At 35.6% G+C, this 21022-nt stretch overlaps 1 protein-coding gene across 1 annotated transcript; it reads left to right on the top strand.

The window, feature by feature from the left end:
- The first annotated feature begins 1336 nt into the window (after positions 1-1336).
- On the top strand, positions 1337-2269 carry LOC110258785 (olfactory receptor 7A10-like). The gene has a single exon (XM_021082037.2). It carries the CDS (start codon positions 1364-1366, stop codon positions 2267-2269), a length of 906 nt encoding a protein of 301 aa, XP_020937696.2. The 5' UTR covers positions 1337-1363.
- The last annotated feature ends 18753 nt before the right edge of the window (positions 2270-21022 follow it).

Here is a 21022-nt window from a genome sequence, read left to right as displayed (position 1 = left end):
AAAAGTGAGTAATGTTCAATTCATATTCATCATACTTAATAAACCTTCTTTTGTGAAATTTTGGTTTATTCCTTTGGCTCATTTTTCTCTTGGGCCATACAATCCATAAATATTTCAGACCATAAGATATTTATCTTTGGATAAATTTATGTTTTTAATTATCTCTCCTGGGCATCAAAGGAGTATAATAGCACCTGAAAAGTCACAAGAACAAAAGAAGGTTTCTTTGGCTATTATCTCTCAAGGGTCATTTGGGTTTATTAGATCTCTATTTCTTTTATGTCCATTCTCTCTGTCTCTCTCTCTCTGTCTCTCTCTCTCTCTGTCTCTCTCTCTCTGTCTCTCTCTCTGTCTCTCTCTATATATGTATATATATAGAGAATATGCATACAGGCATATTGGTTCACTAAAAAAATTCATGTATCTTTAATGCAAGGCATAAAATGGCCATACTCAAATCAAGCACCATGTTTATCGGTACCTGGGAAGATTACAAACTGGAATGTCTGGATGCCATTTATACATAATCCGATCAAAACAACTTGAGTTGTATCAACCTCTAATTCATTCAGGATAGTTTAGGGTGAAAATACATGGAAATAACAAATCCTATGGAGCCAGGGTTTATTATGTGAGTGTTTTGAATTGTAACGTTAAGTCAGATTCCTATACACAGAGACCAGGCCTCATTCAACAGAAGGTATTGAAGACAACATGCAGTTCAACATGCAGGACAGCCTTGCAAAACTTTTATAAAGTGATGGAGAAATCTAGATGAGGGACTCTGTGTGACTTGAGGTTTAGCATCAGAAGGAAGTTGACCTTGTTCCTCACCAATCTCTGGCAGCATCTCTCCTCACCCTCACTCCTGCCCATGACCTTCCCCACTTGAACATCTGAAACATGTCCCTTCCTAGGGCTTTGTCACTGGCTGTTTTTCCTGCCTCGCACATATTTTTCCAAATATTCATGGCCCTGCTCTTTTTCCTTGGAGTCTCTTTTCATACATCACCTTATCTGCATGTCTTACCTGAACACCTATAAAAAAATACAAGTCCAAAATTATTCTCTCCATTCCAGTAGCTTTTATTTCCTTCATAGCATCTGTCACCATATGACAAAATGATAGATAGCTAGATAGATAGATAAGCTGTTATTTTCTATATCAATACCACATGATTTCATTTTAGGAGATTTTGATTTCCAAAACAATATACACATTGTTAAATCCAAGGACAAAATGTTGACATCAATTTCCTAGAAACAAAATACAAAAAGTAGCATTTCAACAATGTAATCAATGTCTATTTGCATGAAAATTAGTCACACTTTTTTATCCTTTCCTTGTAGTCACATCTACCACATGATACTGAGAAATATAACAGGTGTTTCAGAATTTCTTCTTCTGGGATTTTCAGAAAGAACAGAACTGCACCCCCTCATTGTTGGGCTTTTCCTCTCCATGTACCTGATCACTGTGTTTGGAAACCTGCTCATCATCCTGGCTGTTAGCTCAGACTCCCACCTCCACACCCCCATGTACTGTTTTCTCTCCAACCTGTCCTTTGTGGACATCTGTTTCACCTCCACCACCATCCCAAAGATGCTGGCGAATACACAGACAGAGAACAATGTCATAACCTATGCAGGCTGCATCACACAGATGTATTTTTTCATACTATTTGTAGGGCTGGATGACTTCCTCCTGACTGTGATGGCCTATGACCGCTTTGTTGCCATCTGCCACCCCCTGCACTACACAGTCATCATGAATCCTCAGCTCTGTGGAATTCTGGTTCTTATTAACTGGATCATCAGTGTCCTGTATTCTTTGTTACAAACCATAATGGTGTTGAAGCTCTCCTTCTATAACAAAGTGAAAATCTCTCACTATTTCTGTGAACTCAATCAGATGGTCCACCTTGCCTGTTCTGACACTTTTCTTAATGACATGGTGATGTATTTTGCAGGATTGCTGCTGGGTGGAGGTCCCCTCGCTGCTATCCTTTACTCTTACTCTAAGATAGTTTCCTCTATATGTAGAATCACATCTGCTCAGGGGAAATATAAGGCATTTTCCACCTGTGTGTCTCACCTCTCAGTTGTCTCCTTATTTTATTGCACAAGCCTAGGGGTGTACCTTAGCTCTGCAGATACCCACAGTTCACACTCACGTGTAATTGCCTCAGTGATGTACACTGTGGTCACACCCATGATGAACCCCTTTATCTACAGTCTGAGGAACAAGGACATAAAGAGGGCTCTTTAGAATGATACCTATGAAGTGACCACTTGTCCTTGGCTGAAGAAGGCCACATGGTTGAAGATTTCAAAGCTGCAAAGCCAGAAATCCAGAATTCTTTATCAGATTCTTTGATCAGATTTGAAAGTAGAACTTGCTCCTCCTATTTATTTCCTGGAATTTTCATTTCCTAGACTTCAACTCCTCCATAAAATTTAGGTAACTCACTTGATTAAACTGTGATCTCACTCATACGCAAGTGTCTTTCCATTTCATGGTCTTCTCACACTCTCAAATTTATTCTCAACTTTTTTTTGTTTTTGTCTTTTTAGGGCCACACCCATGGCATATGGTTGTTCCCAGGGTGGGGGTTGAATTAGAGCTGTAGCTGCCAGCCTATGCCATAGCCACAGTAATGCCATTTCTGAGCTGTGTCTGCTCATGGCAACACCAGATCCTTAACCCACTGAGCAAGGCCAGGGATTGAACCTGTGTCCTCATGGATGCTAGTCAGTTTTGTATCGGCTGAGCCAGGACAGGAACTCCAAGTCTAAACTTTTGATGTGAACATTTTGAGAATTACTGTTTTTTCATAAGACTTGATGGATTTCTTAGGAACATTTTGCTTTCAGATAAAATATATGTTATCAATTACTTTTTCTTTTGTTTTACTACAAGAATAGTCATGAGTTGTGGTGCTTCTCTGGAAAAAAACCTATTCTAGGTACCCAAGGCAATTGAAATGTTCAGAACAAAGAAACTCTCAGACCACAGAATTCACGTTGTGTACATCCTTCCCTTGTACATCACTGTCTTAACTGCTCTTTATGACATTCAGGAATTTAACATATAGCATTTTTTGTAATATATCATTGAATATTATCCTCCTCATTAGAATCCTTTCCTCTTGTTCAGATCCATGTCCACAATGCCTACCATAATCACTGGAAAAAATAGATTATGAAATACGTGTTACCATGTGGCATCTCAAAGTAACACAAATCTGAATAAAAGGGTTTGACATAATGTGTCTTTAGAATCATACATGGGCTAAATATAGACCAGTACATTTTTAAAAATATGTTTTGTATTACTGAGAAAACATTTATGTTTCATACTGTATATCTATCCCTTAAATTATGTGATATAGATATTCAAGTCAAGGGGGGTTTGTACTTTGGAGTTGTAGCCTTGTTCTATGTGTTTTTATTGATTATGTCCTGTGCGTGCTTGAAAACTTCCAGTGCTGCCTACTCATGACTACTTCCATTGCTCTTAATGAAAATATCTCACTCTTTCCTAATGATACACAGAATGGTAATAGGAGAAATGTGTACATTGTAAATATCATCTGTGTTATGTCCTCTTTTTGATCAGGAATCACTTTAATCATTATGTTCAAGGCATGATTTGCTAGATTGCATGAATTCCCACCCAGTCATGTGCTTGAGGATCACCAATGTTTCTACACAAATATTCATTTTCCTCCAAAATTCGCTAGTTACCTGGAAGGGAAACTCAATTAAGTCATATTCCACTATTATTTTCTGAAATATACATGAAATTAGAAATGATCATATTTTTCTCTCAAATATTAAAGCAAATACCAAAAATGAAAAATGATTTTTAAAATGGTCTTCTCATTTTTTCATTTTGATCATTGTATCAGTAAACTATTACAATACAGCAATCCATCCTGAAAGTAAAAGTTTTGTCTTTGGGGGTTCCCGTAATGGCACAGTGGTTAACGAATCCGACTAGGAACCATGAGGTTGTGGGTTCAGTCGCTGGCCTTGCTCCTCCTCCTCCTCCTCCTCTTCCTCCTCCTCCTCCTCCTCCTGCCATGCGCAGGGCATATAGATGTTCCCAGGCCAAGGATCAAGCCTGCACCACAACAATGACCACACCAAATCCTTAACTGCTGGGCCACCAAGTCACTCAACAAGTTTGTCTTCTAGATCTGTGAGTCTATAGTTGCATCCACATTCATTTTTATTTTTTTTAATTTTTTTACATTCTGATTATAAGTGATACCATAGTATTTATCTTTCTAGGACTTGTTTTGGTAAGCATGAAATTCTCTAAGGTCATCCACATTGCTACATATGGAAAGATTTTTTTTCCACTAATGGCCAAGAAATATGCCGTCCTATATGAACAACTTCTTTCTGCATTTATCTGTTGATAAACATTTGGCTGTCTTCCATACCTTAGTTATTGCAAATAGTGCTACTATGAACATTGGGGGTTACATATCTTTACAAATTAGTATTTTCATTTTTTCACAATATATAGCCAGGAATGGAATTACTGAATCAGATGGTAGTCCTATTTTTATCATTTCTGGAATCTCCATAATGTTTTCCATAGTGCCTACACCAATTTGCGTCCCCACCAACAGTGTACAAGGCTTTTCTCCACACCCTCTCCAGCATTTGTTATTTGTAGACATTTTGATGATGGCCATTCTGACAGATGTGAGGGAACATGGAGTTTTGAGTTGAATTTCTCTAACAATTAGTGATGTTGAGCATCTTTTCATGTGCCTGTTAGCCATTTGTATGTCTTTTTGGGAAAAATTTATTTTCAGATCTTCTGCCCATTTTTAACTGGTTGTTATATAGAGAGGAATGAGCTCTTTATTTATTTTGGATATTAACCCCTTTTCAGTCTTGTCATTTGAAAATATTTTCTCCCATTTACTAGTTTGTCTTCTTGTTGTTGATGGATACTTTTGCTGTGCAACAGCTTTTAAGTCTAATTAGATTGAATGGTGGGGTTGATTTTATTTCTTTTGTTTTAAAAGCAAATTCAAAACATATTGATATGATTTATATCAAAGAGTGTTCTGCCTATGTTTTCTTCTAGAAATTTTCTGGTTTCTGGTCTTACATTAAGGTCTTTAATCCATTTTGTGTTTATCTTTTATATGGTGTGAGGAAATATTCTAATCTCATTTCTAATCTGCAGTTTTCCCTGTACCATTGTTGAGAAGAATGCCTTTTCCAAATATTCTTATCTACTTTGTTTTAATTTTAATTTTATTTGTATTAAATTATATTTGACTTACAGTATTGTGTCATTTTCTGCTGCAAAGCATAGTGACCCAGTTATACATATATATATATAATATATATATATATATATATATACATTTTTTCTCATACTATCTTCCAACACGTTCTATCCCAAGATATTGAATATAGTTCCCTGTGCTGTAGAGTGAGAGCTCATTGTTTATCCATTCTAAATGTAATAGAATTACATTTATGCCAAACTCCTCCTCCATCCCATTTCCTCCTTCTTCCCCCTCAGAAACCACACACATGTCTGTTTCTTCTGTTTTAGATTAATTGATCACTGGTGTGTGGCTTTATTTCTGGGCTCTCTAGTCTGTCCCATTGAGGTGCATGCCTGTTTTTCTGCCAGTATCTTGCTGTTTCTTTCTTTCTTTCTTTCTTTCTTTCTTTCTTTCTTTCTTTCTTTCTTTCTTTCTTTCTTTCTTTCTTTCTTTCTTTCTTTCTTTCTTTCTGCTTTTTATGGATACACTTGAGATATACAGAAGTTCCCAGTCTAGGGGTTGAATGAGAGCTACAGATGCTGGCCCATGGCATAGCCACTGCAATGCAAGATCTGAGATGCCTCTGTGAATTATACCACAGCTCACAGAAATGCCAATGCCCAATCCACTGAGTGAGGCCAGGGATCAAACCCACATCTCATATACTAGTTGGATTTGTTTCTGCTGTACCACATGGGAAATCCTACCATGCTGCTTTGATTACCATTGCTTTGTATTAGAGTTTGAAGTTTGGGAGGATGATGAATCCAGCTTTGCTCTTTCACTTGCAATTGCTCTAGCTATTGAGAATTTTTTCTCATTCCAAATTATTTTTTATATTGTTTATTCTAGTTCTGTGAAAACATCACAGATATTTTGATAGGGATTACATTATATCCATATATTGCTTTCAATAGTATGTTCATTTTACCAATATTAATTCTTTCAATTCAGGAATGTGGAATATCTTTCCATTTTTTTAAATCATCTCAATTTCCTTCATCAGTGTTTTATAGTTTTCAGAGTATAGCTTTTTCATCCTTGGTTAAGTTTATTCCTAGGCATTTTATCTTTTTAATGCAATTTTCAAGTTTTTTTAACTTTTGGGTAATTTATTATTAGTGTGTAAAAATGAAACATATTTCTGATCATTAATATGATTTCCCACAACATGCTGAATTAATTTATTAATTCAAATAGTTGGAGGTGGATACTTTAGGTTCTGGTATATAAAGCATCATGTCACCTGCAAACATTGGCTGGTTTAACTCTTCCTTTCTAATCTGTATTCTTTAATTTTTTCTTATCTGAATGCTGTGGCCAGGACTTCCAGATACTATGTTAAGTAGAAGTGGTGAGAGTGGGTACCATCATCTTATTCCTGAAATTAGAGAAAGTCTTTCAGCTTTTTACCATTGATTATGATGTTAGATGAGTGCTTATCATAAATGACTTTTAGTACATTGAGCTGTGTTCCCTCTATATGCACTTTGATGAGGACTGTTATCATGAATGGATGATACATTACATCAGATCATTTTTATGCATCTATTGAGATGATCATGTGACCTTATCCTTCATTTTGTTAAGTTATCACATTGATTGATTTGCCAATGTTGAGATATCCTTGTCACACTTAAAGAAAACCAAGTTGATTATGCTGCATTTTCCTCTTCATGTATTGTTGAATTTGGTTTGCTAATATTTTCTTGGAGATATTTGCATCTATAGTCATCAGTGGTATTGGCCTGGAATTTTCTTTTTTGTAGTATGTTTAATTGGTTTTGATATCAGAGTAATCGTAGCCTTGTAAAATGCATTTGGGAGTGTCACATACGCTTCAGATTTTTCGAATTATTTGAGGATAGGTATTAGTAATTCTTTTATGTTTGCTCGAAGTCCCTCGTGAAGGTATCTGGTCCTGGGACTTTTTTTAATTTTATTTACTGCTAATTCAATTTCATTACCAGTGATTGGATTGCCTGTTTGCTCGTGATTTGATTTTAGCTCGTTTTATACATCTAAAAATTTGTAATGTCTTCTAGGTTGTCCAATTTGCTGGCTTATAACATTCAAAGAATTGTCACATTTTTAACCTCTGTGGTATTAGTTGTTACTTCTCTTTCATTTCCTTTGTTGCTGTCATTTGTTTGTCTGGGTCATTTCTCTTTTCTTCTTAGTGAGACTGGCTGAGTTTTTATCAACTTTGTTTACCTTTTTAAAGAATCGTGTCTGGATTTATTGATCTCTTCCATTGTTTTTTGATCATCATTGTAATTATTTCCTCTCAGATTTTTATTTCCTTCCCTCTGCTGAACTTGGGCTTTGTTTGTTCTTCCTTTTCCAGTTCTTTTAGGTGGTAGGTCATGTGGTTTATTAAGGATGTTTCTTATTTCTTGATGAATACCTGATTCTAATGAACTTCCCTCTTAGAACTGATTTTCTTGTATCCCACAGATTTCGAAATGCTGTATTTCCACTTGAATTTTTCACGTTACTTTCTGATTTTCTTTTTGATTTCTTCATTGACATATTTGTTTCTTAGTAGCATTTTTTTCAGTTGCCACATGTTTGTTCTTTTTGCTTTTTCTTTCTGTGGTTATTTTCCGGATTCTTACTAGTGTGGTTTGAAAAAAATGCTTGATATCATTTCCAAGCCCCCCAAAATTGTTGAGGTTTCTTTTGTGGCTTAATGTGATCTATCCTAGAAAATGTCCCCTGTTCACTTGAAAAAAAATGTGTATCCTGCTTTGGGGGATGTCATTTCCTGTAAATTTCTAAGTCCATTTGGTGTGTTGTGTCATGTAAGGTTACTGTTGCCTTATTGATATTCTGCCTGGATGATCTATTCATTGATGTCAGTGTTAAAGCCCCATAATATTATTGTATCATTGTCAATTCCTTCCTAAAATATCTCTTAGTATTTGCTTTCTATATTAACATACTCCTGTTTGGGTGCTTTTATGTTAATGAATGTAATACTTTCTTCTGGTTTTGATCCGTTTATCATTGTAAAATCCCATACTTTGTCCTTTGTTGTAGTCTCTCTTTTCTGTCTCTCTCTCTGTCTCTCTAGCTCTCTTTTAATGGCTGCACCTGTAGTAGATGGAAGGTCCCAGGTCAGAGACTGAATCTGAGCCCCAGCCATGGCCAATAACACACCTGCAACAACATTGGATTCTTAACATACTGTGCCTGGCTGGGAATTGAACCCACACCACTGTAGAGACAACATCAGATCCTTAACCAGCTGTGCCACAATGGGAACTCTTGTAGTCTTTGCTTTAAAGTGAATTTTGTCTGGTATGACTATGGCTAGCCTCACTTTCTTGTTGTTTCCTTTTGCATGAAATGCCTTTTTTCATCCCCTCACTTTCAGTCTGTGTGTCTTTAGCTCAGAAGTGAGTCTCGTGTAGGCAGCATATTAAAGGGTCTTTTTTATCTTTATCCAATCAGCTATCTTTTGTCCTTTGATCAGAGCATTTGTTCCATTGACATTTAAAATAATTATTTATATTTCTGGACCTATTGCTATTTAATTACTGTTTTCTGGTAATTCTGTTGCTCTTGTATGTTCATTAACACTTTTTCTTGTAGTTTGATAAATTTCCTTAATATGATGATTGTGTTACTTTCTATTTGGGTTTTGCATCTCTACAGGAAAACTTTTATTTGGGGATACCATAAGGTCATATATGTTGACCCATAAACACATCTGCTTTTTTAAACTGGTTGTGATTAAACTTCATATTCTCATAGATACATTTTTACTCTTCTCCCCTATATGCTGTGTTTTTGATATATTTTACATCCTTATTCCTATCCCTTAACTGTATAGTGTAGTTCAGGTTGATTGTATAATTTCTTGTCTTTTAAACTATGTACTGGCTTATTTAAGTGGTCTTCAATCCTTACCAGTAATATGTGTCTTTCCTAGTGGGGTTTTCCCTATCATAAATAGTCTTACTTTTTCCATTTAGACAAAGACCCTTGGCATTTCTTTTAGGAAAGCTTTAGTATTGATAAATTCTTTCAGTTTTTACTTATCTGAGAAATTATTTTTCCTCTTATTCTAAATAATGTTTGCTGTGGAGAATATCCTGCATTGCAGAATTTTTCCTTTCAGGATTTGAATATATTATGCCACTTCATTCTGGCCTGAAAAGTTTCTGCAGAAAAATCAGCTGACAGTCCTATGGCAGTGGGTTCTCTTGCATATGATTTTTTTCTCTTGCTGCCTTTAGAATTCTCTGTAACTTAATAACATTTTAATTATGTGTATCTTGGCATATGACCATCTGGGTTCCTCTTGTTTGATGTCTTAGTCTTCCATCTTGACCTCCTTGTCCAATATTCCATCGATTTTATGACTGAATAGTATTCCATAGGGTATATAATTTTTTTTCTTTATCCAACCACCTATTATTGAGCACCTGGGTTTTTTCCATATTTGTATATTTATAATAATTTTTTGTTAAAATTAGTGGTGCATACGTAAGTGTCAATTTCTCTTTTCATATTTTGGGGATAAATACTCAGAAATGATATAATTCGGTTGCAAGGTAGTCCTAACTTAACTTTTTGAGCAATCCCCATGCTCTTCTGTAGTGGCTTCAAAAACAGTGCACAAATACACGAGCCTTTAATTTATAAGAAAGGAGCAAAATAAATGCAATAAAGAAAGAAGTGTCCCTTCCATTAAGAACATTCAATTTTCTCTACATTCTCACAAACACTTAGTTCATATATTTTACAAAACATTACCCATATTTAACTTTATTCAAGAAATACATGATATTATAGCAAATTCTTCAGTAATTTCTTCCATACTCTTCCTATTTTTCATTTAAAGTTCTTTTTTTCATACTACATTCTATCAGGTTCTAACCCAAGATAGTGGACAGAGTTCCATATGCTGTGAAATAGGACATTACTTCTCCATTCTAAACGTAATTGTCTGCGGCTACCAACCCAAAACTCCCCATCCACCCCACTCCCTCCCCTTCCCTCTGATGAATTAATACTATAAAAATGAATATATTATCCAAGGCAATCTACAGATTCCATGTAGTCCATATCAAATTACCAATGACATTCTTAACAGATCTAGGACAATATATTTTAAAATTTGTATGATAATACAAAAGACCCCAAATAGCCAAAGCAATATTTAAAGAAAAAATGGAACTTGAGGAATCAGGCTCCCTGACTTCAGACTATAGTACAAAGCTACAGCCATCAATAGAGTATAGTACTAGCACACAAAAAAAGACATATAGATCAATGGAACAGGATAGAAAGCCCAGAAATAAACCCAAGCACTATTGGTCAACTTATCTATGACAAAAGAGGCAATAGCATACAGTGAGGAAAAATATCCCCTTCAGTAAGTAGTGCTGGGAAACCGGACAGCTATATACAAAGGAATGAAATTAGAACATTCTCTGATACAACACAAAAATAATCTCAAAATGGAGTAAAGATCTAAGTGTAAGGCAAGATACTATAAAGCCCCTAGAGGAAAACATAGACAGAATGTTCTGTGACATAAACCACAGCAACATCTTGGGTTTTTTTGTTTGTTTGTCTGTCTTTGAGTTGTATGAATTGTTTGCTTACATATTTTGGAGATCAGTCTCCACGAACCCCATTTCTGAGTGGCAAAATGGAGTTTGCAATAGTACTACATCACAGAATGGAGTTTTATAAAACTTAAATCATGCAAGCCTTAGCATGTTTTAAGATACATACATCTTTTATTTATTTAGTTTTATGACTGCTCCTGCAGCACATGGAAATTGCCAGGCTAGCCATCAAATCAGAGCTATAGCTGAGGCCTACACCACAAAGGCAGTAACACGGCATCTGAGCTTCATCTGTGAACTACTGTGCAGCTTACAGTAATTTGGGATCCTTAAAATTACAAAGCAAACCCCATCCTCCCAGAACAGCATCAGGTCCTCAGTCTACTGAGCCACAATAGAACTCCAAACTATATAGATAGCTTTTACATTAAAAACACTTTTAAAAAGGAGCCAAATGAGCTCTTAATTGTTGTACAAGTGTGCAGTTCCTAATTATTTTGGCAAATCTCCATGAATCCAAGCAAGGGTTTATATTAAAAAAACAAAGTAATCCCACTTTTCAAAGTAATTTTCTGCATATATCAGGAGACGTGGCTCACTAAAAATCAAAGCTTTGTCTAGGACTTAATCAAGACAGAATACTTAAACTGATAGTCTGGAATAAACTCAAACTCAGGGTTGGGATGAGATGCTGGAAACTTGTTTATTCCTCTGCAAGAAAGGAGAGTTCATGAAGAGGGGTAATAAACTCTGAATCCATCTGCCTAGTAATATTATCTCCTACCCACAGAGAATGATCAGGAAAATTTTCTTCTCTGTCCAGACCAGTGCCCTTTCAGGAAATTGATTACTACAGGTTGGAGTCACAAGAAGAAACATGCTAATGAGCAGATATAGGGAACTATAAATATCTCCTCTGCTGCAATTTCTCAGCCTGTGCAGCCTTGGACTGCACAATATATGGTTGTTGCTTTTGGAGCCATAACTCTGGCTGGGGGACAAAGTTTGACTCAAACCCACTGTCTTATCTGTTAACATAGTTTCTATCTCCATTATCAACCACCCAAGAGGAATGAGGACATATATGTTGAGACCTTTCTCTCAGAGAATCACCCAGGTGAGTATAAAAGTGCACTAAATACTGCAGGAGAAGGTCACAGGGAATGGCTCCCATGAACATTTACCTGAGTTCGCCTGAGAGCCAATCCAGACTAAAGTAGAGGCACAATCACTGAGGTTGTTTATTTATTTGAATGATTGATTAATTAGTGTATTATTTTATGATATTAAGAAATATGAATGAACATTTAATTCAAAAATGTAAGAGTCAATGTTGCCCCTTAAATGATGGACAAGGAAGCCCAAATAGAAGAGGAAATGGAAAGTGTAAAGTGCTTCCAGTAAAGATAGAACCTAAGCCCAGAGATCTTTGCCATTAACTGGACTAGTATTAGCTGTGGAGAGATGCTTCTTTTGAGAAAGATCATCCTTGACGGTGATGATCTGTAACAACAGTTCAGGAGACACACATTTCAGAGTATCTTCTCCCTCTAAATATTCAGATTTAATTTTGTATTGTTTATTATGTGAAAATGAGTATGCTAACGAGCTTACTTTGAAATTATTTCATTGCTTCTAAGATTGAATGCATTTTAAAATTAATTAGGACACTGCTTCCCCATGTTAAATTGGACTGTTCAAATTCTTTGCTTTCCTACAGTGAATTGAGCATGTTTTTGTTCCTGTATTTGATTGCATTATTTCAAACTAAGAGTTGAGATTTTATTATATATAAGGTTTGCTGTTTTCCATTTAGAGATTGCCTGTGTGTATACAACTATTTATGCAGGATATCTGAGAGGTTAAAATTTTGTGTGGTAAAACCGGTCAGTCAACTTATGTTCTCTCTATTGTTTGTTGCTGCGGTTAACTGAAGGAATTGAGCAGTCACTTAAATATTCTTCTTTGCCTTAAAAGCATGAAAACAAATGTTCTTCTGACTACTTGGGGTCAAGAGGTTACCCTTTATGCATATTTTTATCTTTCCCCATCTCTTATTCCTTATTGTCTTTCTAGTCTTCTCAAATTAGGTATATTTCTAAAAATTGCATCCTGTTCAGCCTCCATTTGGAACATGCTCTTATTTACATTTGACTAAATATTATCTTATCTTCCATATATATAATCAAATCCCCACACATTGATATGTAAGAGAAAATCATAACTTGCTCTCATATTTTAAAAACTCACTGTCTTATTCTATCTTCCCATATCTTTTGTAATGACAAATTGAATTAGTGATAATATTAAATTATAACTGTCATATAACTGATTTTAGAATTTGTTTTGTTTTGTTTCTCAATTTTCTTTCATACAGTTTTCTTTTACTAATGAATTTCATAAAGAGGCAAAGAGTCATACCACAGACTAGGGAACGCTTGTGATTTAAAGATTAAACAGTAGCAGAAGGGGCACATCAATATTCAATATTCTCTCATACCATCTCTCTTTACTCACTCACATGCTCACTTTCCTCACGAGACTGAGGGAAACATGTCTAAGAGTATGAAAAGTGGTAAAATTAAAAGACTGAGGGATAATGAAACTAGCTTAAAGTGATTTTCCAAACTCTAGTGAGCAAACTGAGTGGGAAATTAAACAGTAACTGAACCATGACATGAAATGGCAATAATTTAATTATGTCAATAGGATTAATAAATAATAATTTAAAATAGATAACATGCCTAGAATGTTTGAAACATTGTGATTCTCAGTTGTGGTTTGTTGAATGAATCAAGAATTAGGTCTCAATATATATATTGACATTTGTAGTATGGCAAGGTTATATTTCAATGTAATTGGGATATTTCAATTGTTAAATGGCAATCTCTCTGGAAGAAGATGAAATTGTTCCTCTCCCTCAGACATCATACAAAAAGAGGTAGTCTATAGAACCTCAGTGTAAGAGTAACTAATACATCTTAGATGGAATGGACATCTAGAACAGCACATACAATTTGGAGGTAGCAAGACCATCACCAATAAAGAAAGAAACCTCAGACTTGAGAAGATAGATATATTTAAATAAAATAAAAACTTACAGTCAAAAATATCCTCCAATGTCAATTGAGAAGCAATGATCTGTAAAAATCTTTTGAACTGATAAAAACTACAGAAAAATAGGCAAATGATATATGGGCATATAACAGTGACAGGTAAATGGAAATATTGATCAAATATAAAAAGTTTGCTGAAACTGAGCAATAGATTAAGAAAATAAGAAATGTCTTTGACATTCATTAGCCTGAGGGGAAAAAATTAAGGAGCTGTCATATGGGTTGGGGTTGAAAATGGCGACAGAAATTTTACTCTAATTTTGTTGTCAAAACATAGTGTCACAAGATGAGAAAATAAGCTGAAGACAGCTATAAATAGTTCAAATGATTTTATTCCTTAACTCAGGGTTTCTCAGTCTTAGCCCTTCTGCTTTTCTAGGCTAGATTATTCTCTGTTTTGTGGTCTGCCCTGTACATTGAAAGATGTTTACAGCATCCATGCTCTCTGCCCACTCCTCTCCAATGTGAAGTAAAAATGTCCCTGGATGTTGCTTAATTTGTCCCCTCGAGGAAAACATTTGTACCACAATTAGAACCAAAGTTCAAATTTATCCATCTAAATTTTTTAACATTTGACATAATAGTGATTTATTGATGAAGAATATGAAATGTGGTTAAAAGTGTGCATAGCATACCCACATAATGAAATACATAACTGAAATAAATAAATTAATCAAGCAAACAAACAAATAGCAATCTCTTGTTTCTGGGCTAAGTTGAATAGGATCTCAAGTAATTGTCAAGTAAATGACAGGTAAATATGGTGGGTTTTATTACTCTCTGACCTCCTCCGTCACAACCAGTCTGGTTATTGGACTCACCTGGGTGGGAACTCTGAGAGGAAGGTCTCTGAAAAGTTGTCTGAATTTGTCTCAGGATGGTGATAATGGAGACTAAGGCTCTTTCCACAGAAAGTAAGCAGGAAGGAGTGAAGCTACAGTCCCTCAGCCTGAGTTAGGCTCCAAACCAGCCAAGTAAACAACCCAAAGACAGATCTATACCCTTTCCAGCCCTAATTTACATGGGCTGAGACTGTAGCTGTGGAGATGCTTACAGCTCCTTATAGCTGATCATTAGGCTCATTTCTCCCTTGATATTTCAACCTATAAGCACATGATTCTCCTGTGGAAAGCTGTCCTGGAAGGAAGGAAAATTTTTCTAATGATCACTTCCAAGAGACCAGGTAAAGTCAAATGAATCCAGTTTTTTCTTTTATTCCTTATGAAATTGCCTTCCTTGAAGATCTCTAAATTTCCCAGAATCTTGTTTAAATTCTGAGTTAGAGCTTATCTCTAAGTCTAAGACTGAGAAATCTGCCTGGATTAGGTCTCTTGTATCTTCAAAGGTTTGACTCCTTGTGACGACCCAAACTCTGAATCACCAGAAAATCTCTTCTTTTCAACAAGAGAGAGAAATGAGTTCTCTTGGGAATAAACCCTGGGTACTACATGTTGTCTCTCTGACACTTTTTCCATATCATTTAGGAACTCCATGCTTATATCTCTAGTTCAGACATGTCACTTAATCCTTTATTATATAATGGTTGTTAATGCTAAGGGATATATTTAGAGCCTTTTTTAATATCAAAACTTGAGCTTAGCACCTTATATGGAACATCCAATTTAATATTTAGAAATGTCTTAATGAGGAAGTACATTGAAGAACTTCATTCTCAATAGCAGAAATGAGGCTTGGAGTGGTTTAGGGAACTGATCATAGTTAATAACTGAGTATGTGATGGGCCATGATCTATCAGGGTGCTTCTAGTTTTCAAAATCTAGGCCAGTATTTCTCAACCAGGGAAGATTTTTCTCTTGGGATGTTTGTCAATGTCTGAAATGATGCTCCTAAACATCTAAAATCCATAGAAAACAACCTCAAAATAATATAATTCTGGCCCAAATCTCAAAGTCAAGAGTAGGAATCTTATTCTAGCCCAGCTTGTCTTTAATTTCAGTGCACCTGCAAATCAACAATTCTACTGCAAATGCAGAATCATTCAGCAGGTCCTTATGAGCCCATAGTTTCTGCATCTCTACAAGCTCCTAGGTGACATTGATGATGGAGGTCCTGGTCTATGCATCAATCTTTGAGTAGTAAGGTTGTGATCCTGTGATATACTTGTAGATAGTTTTAGGTATTTTGAACCAAAAGCTGTCTTTTTCAATAATTTTTGTGAGAATGGTTACTCATTTCAGAGGTTATGGAAAATCATGATTTTTAATATAATTGTTCTCTATTTTATTTTTATTAAAGTATAGTTGATTTACTGTGTCACATCAATTTCTGCTATGCAGCATAATGACCCACACACTTTCTCTATATATATATATTGCATTTCTTATATTATCTTCCATCATGTTCTGGCTTAAGAGATTGGATATAATTCCCTGTGTTATAGAGTACAACCTCATTGCTTATCCATTCTAAATTCCATAGTTTGGGAGTTCCCATTGGTGCTCAGTGGAAATGAATCTGACTAGCATCCATGAGGATGTAGGTTCAGTCCCTGGCCTTGCTCAATGGGTTAAGGATCTAGAGTTGCCATGAGCCATAGTGTAGGTCACAGATGCAGCTTGGATCTGGTGTTGCTGTGACTGTAGAGTGGCTGGTGCCTAGAGCTCCAATTTGACCCTTGGCCTGGGAAACTCCATATACCATGGGTACAGCCCTAAAAAGACAAAATACATCCATACATCCATACATACATAAAATACTTTACATCTACCAACCCAAATTCTCCATCCATCCCACTTCCTCTCCCCTCCCACTTGGCAACCACAAGTCTGTTCTCTATGTGAGTCTGTTTCTGTTTTGTAGATAGGTTCATTTTTGCCATATTTTAGTTTCCACATAGTAATGTTGTCATATGGTATTTGCCTCTCTCTTTCTGACTTACTTTACTTAGTATGAGAATCTCTGCTTGCATCCATATTGCTGCAAGTACCATTATTTTTTCTTTTTTATGGCTAAGTAGTATTCCATTGTGTACATGTACCACATCTTCTTAACCCATTCATCTGTGATTGTAAATCTGTGTTTAGCTTTTTAAGGAACCTCCATAACATTTTACATAGTGGCTGTACCAATTTACATTCCCACAATAAATGTAGGAGGTTTTCTTTTTTCCTCATACCCTCTTCAGAATGTATTGATCGTAGACACTTGATGTTGGCCATTCTGACTGGAAGTAAAATTTGAATTCAGGACAATGGTGCCAGAAGATTTGCTCTTCTTTCTCAAGATTCCCCTGGCTAATCAAAGTATGTTGTAATTCCATACAAATTTTAGGATCATTTCTTCTAGTTCTGTAAAACCATGGCATTAGGCTTCTGACAGGAAGTGCTTTGAATTTGTACATTGATTTAGCTCATTTTAGGAATATTAATTCCTTCTTTCCATGACACAATGTACCTTTCCAGTTATTTCTGCATTCTTCAATTTCTTTCATCAACGTTTTAGAATTTTCAATGTGCAGGTCTTTCCCCTCTTTGGTAAATTATACCAAGTTATTCAGGTTTTATGCAATTATAAGTGGGATTAGAAAAAAATTCTCTTTCTGATAATTCTTTAATAGATTCTAGAAACACAAGAGATTTCTGTATATTCATTTTGTATTCATGATTTTATGAAATTAATTTGTTAGTTCAAAAAGTTCCTTGGTATAGTATTTAGGATTTTAAAAATACAGTGTATCATTTTGTCTATAATTACTGACATTTTTAAATTTTCCTTTCAACTTTTGAATTTTTAAATTGCTTTTTCTTGCCTAATTGCTGTGGCTAGAGCTTCCAATAATATGTTGAATGAGGAGTTCCCATCATGGCACAGTGGTTAACGAATTTGACTAAAAACTCTGAGGTTGCGGGTTCAATCCCTGGCCTTGCTCAGTGGGTTAAGGATCTGGTGTTGCCGTGAGCTGTGGTGTAGGCCGCAGATGCCGCTCAGATCCTGTGTGGCTGTGGCTCTGGTGTAGGCTGGCGGCTACAGCTCCAATTCAACCCCTAGCCTGGGAAACTCCATATGCCCTGGGAGCAGCCCAAGAAATGGAAAAAAAAGACCAAAAAAAATGTTGAATGAAAGTGGCATGAAGTGGAATTCTTGTCTTTTTCCTAATCTTAGAGAAAAAGCTTTCATTTCTTCAAAATTGAGAATGATGTCATCCATGGCTTTGTCCTATATAGCCTTTATTATGTGGCAGTACATTTCCTTTATACCCATTTATCTTAAACACATGTTGAATTTTGTCAAATGATTCTTCTGTATGAATTCAAATAGTCTTAGATATTATCCCTCATTGTGTTAATTTGGTGTATCACATTGATTGATTTGTGGATGTTTAACCATTTTGCATCCCTAATATCCTGTGGGTTTGGGCCAAGTTCTCCAGTTTTTGTGTTTCATGGAAATATGCAAGTTCAAGGAAAGCCTACTGGCTCCACAAGGCCAAGGAGAAGCATGGGGTGTGGCATTCCTGTGAGCTTAGAACGGTAGTGGAAGTGCAATAATGGCATCTGCCAGTGGCAGTGATAGGGCAAGGTGGATTGAGGGCACAAAATGGTGCCTATCAGTGTCCCTGTTCCCAGAGAAAATCTTAACATGTGCCTGAACCCCCAGAAGATGCTTTAACTAATGGAGCTCCTTTACGTATGGTCTCGGCACTTTACAAACTGATGCTTTGTGCTGGGTCCTGGGAGTCAGTCTGTGCATGAGCTCTCTAAGAGCAGGCTTTCCCCTTCCCATGGACTTGGGCTCTCCTGGATATAAGTCCCATAGATTTTCAAATCCATATACTTTGGTGACTTGTCTCTCTTTTACAGGTCCCAAGGGTTTGTGTGCCTGATGTAAAGTGCAGACCTTTTGTCACTTAGAATAAATCTCTGTAAATGTGAGATCCTGCCCACTAGTGGATCACCAATGCCAGGGATAGTTTTTTTGGAAAGACCATTTTTCTGCCTCTCCTACCATCTTCTGTGGTTCTGTCATCCTTTGTTGTGGAGGAGATATTTAGCTAGGTTTCAGGTCTTTTTCAGAGGAAATTGATCCCTATGTAATGGTAGATTTAGTGTGTCCATGGTCAAAGTGAGTTTAGGATCTTCCTATGACACTGTCTTGAGCTGTTACCCCAATATTTGATATCAGCTTGATGAGAGATTTATTTCAAGCTTCTGGGAATGGAAGAGCATATATTTGCATATTGTAAGCAAATAGTGTGTGGGAATATTTTACAATATCCATAGGAATGTAGTAAGATATTTATTCAATGCAATTCATTTGCAAAAATTGAGTTTAAACCTCTCAATTCATTCATTAGTGGACCTTAAGAGCATTTTATGTTGAAAACCCACATTAAATAGGAAAAAAAGACTTCAATTTGAAGATATTCCACCCCATTAGCTGATACGGTAATTTCCTCTTTGCATAAATGTGTCACCTGACTATAACATTTCTGTGTCATTAAGGAAGGAAAAGTAATTCATGGTCAAAATTGAGGTATTTTACATTTAATGTATTTTACATTTTTGTGTCTATACTTCTATATTCATTTATTTCATGTTAAATGAAATTTGTTTATTTTTATTTTCTATTTATTTTAATGTATTTACATTTAAATGCATTTTACATTTTTGTGTCTATATTTCTATATTCATTTATTTCATGTTAAATGAAATTTTGTTTATTTTTATTTTCTATTGCCTCCAAATATATCTTAAGTTTCCTTTCAACATAAAAGATATCTCTGTGTGTACATATATATTTATGACTGTGCTTATTTGAAAGAAAAATGTATATAAATACACACATAAATATACACAAACTGTTTTCTTTTGACTTAAACATACACAAAATGTTTAGTTTTGCCTGAGAAATGAATTTCCATGCATTTCATTTATGTCTCACAGCATCCCCATGAAGTTCTCGTTAACCCCACATTACCTTCAGAAATAAGGAAATTAAGCCTAAGAAAACTTAAAATTTTCAGTTATATACAAAGCATTTAAAGTTATGTGCAGTGTCGAATTCTACACAAATTGAATTATGTACTGTACTATTTTAGTTTTTCTATAGCTCCATTATTGTATCAAATTGTACACTTTAAATATAGAGTTTATTGCATGTAATTATACTCAAATAATTAAATGGGAAAAAACCTAATGGTGCATAGCTGAAGGGTAGAAGCTAGAGCATAGGTAACTGATTCTCACTTAACTTAGGCAGAGGAAATATCTTGTAAATGGCTTTCTGGGCAGAAAGCCAAGTGTTATTTAGAGATATAGGAACAGAGAAATTAAATTTGTCATTCATATAATAAACTCATTTCTTCTGCAAGTGGAAGATATACCTAGTTATAGAAATGACCATAAATTTATTTAAGTCAGAAAACTACTACAGCCTTACCCAACATCATGGAGAAGACACACAACATAGAGACCGACAGCTGACTACACACTCATGAGGAGGACAATAGAAATCAGTACAGCTCACCAGGATATAATTTCATTTGATAGTAAGTGTGCTATGGACTCTGATTTGTCATAAAATGACTAGTTGTGCAGCAATAGCTGATAAAATAACCAAAATGAACGAACTGAGGGCAATGATAACAATCTGCACCTCTTCATTTTTGTCATTTGTTCTGATATTTGAAGAAAACATTCATGATCATTTTGTTATCAAGTTTATTTCAGATAACTATTGTAATAAGTGACTCCCTGGAGGTTCCCTTCTAGGTGGGAGAGGTGGATGGACATGCATGTTTGTGCAGAAAAACTGGTGACCCTGCATCACATGCCTGGGCAGGATGTCAGGCTCTGTTGGTCAATCATCCTCTGATCACCAAGAATGAAGTGATTCCTGAACATGTAGGAGAAGTGAAACTGACAAATTGACATTGTTCATTCAGCACCACTTTGAATTTATTATATATATTAGGAAAGGGGAGATTTTTTTGAGAACAGTAGAAAGAGTCATATTAGTAGGGAGCATTAGAGGTTTTCAAGCAGAAACAGGAAGATAA

This window comes from Sus scrofa, chromosome 2 (genome assembly GCF_054392235.1).
Source record: "Sus scrofa isolate SSC_HxYL_T2T_F1_AM1 chromosome 2, Sscrofa_HxYL_maternal_Yorkshire_Landrace_v2.0, whole genome shotgun sequence".
Taxonomy (NCBI): domain Eukaryota; kingdom Metazoa; phylum Chordata; class Mammalia; order Artiodactyla; family Suidae; genus Sus; species Sus scrofa.
The sequence above is the reverse complement of the archived record's forward strand: the minus strand, read 5'-3'. Positions and strand labels throughout refer to the sequence as shown.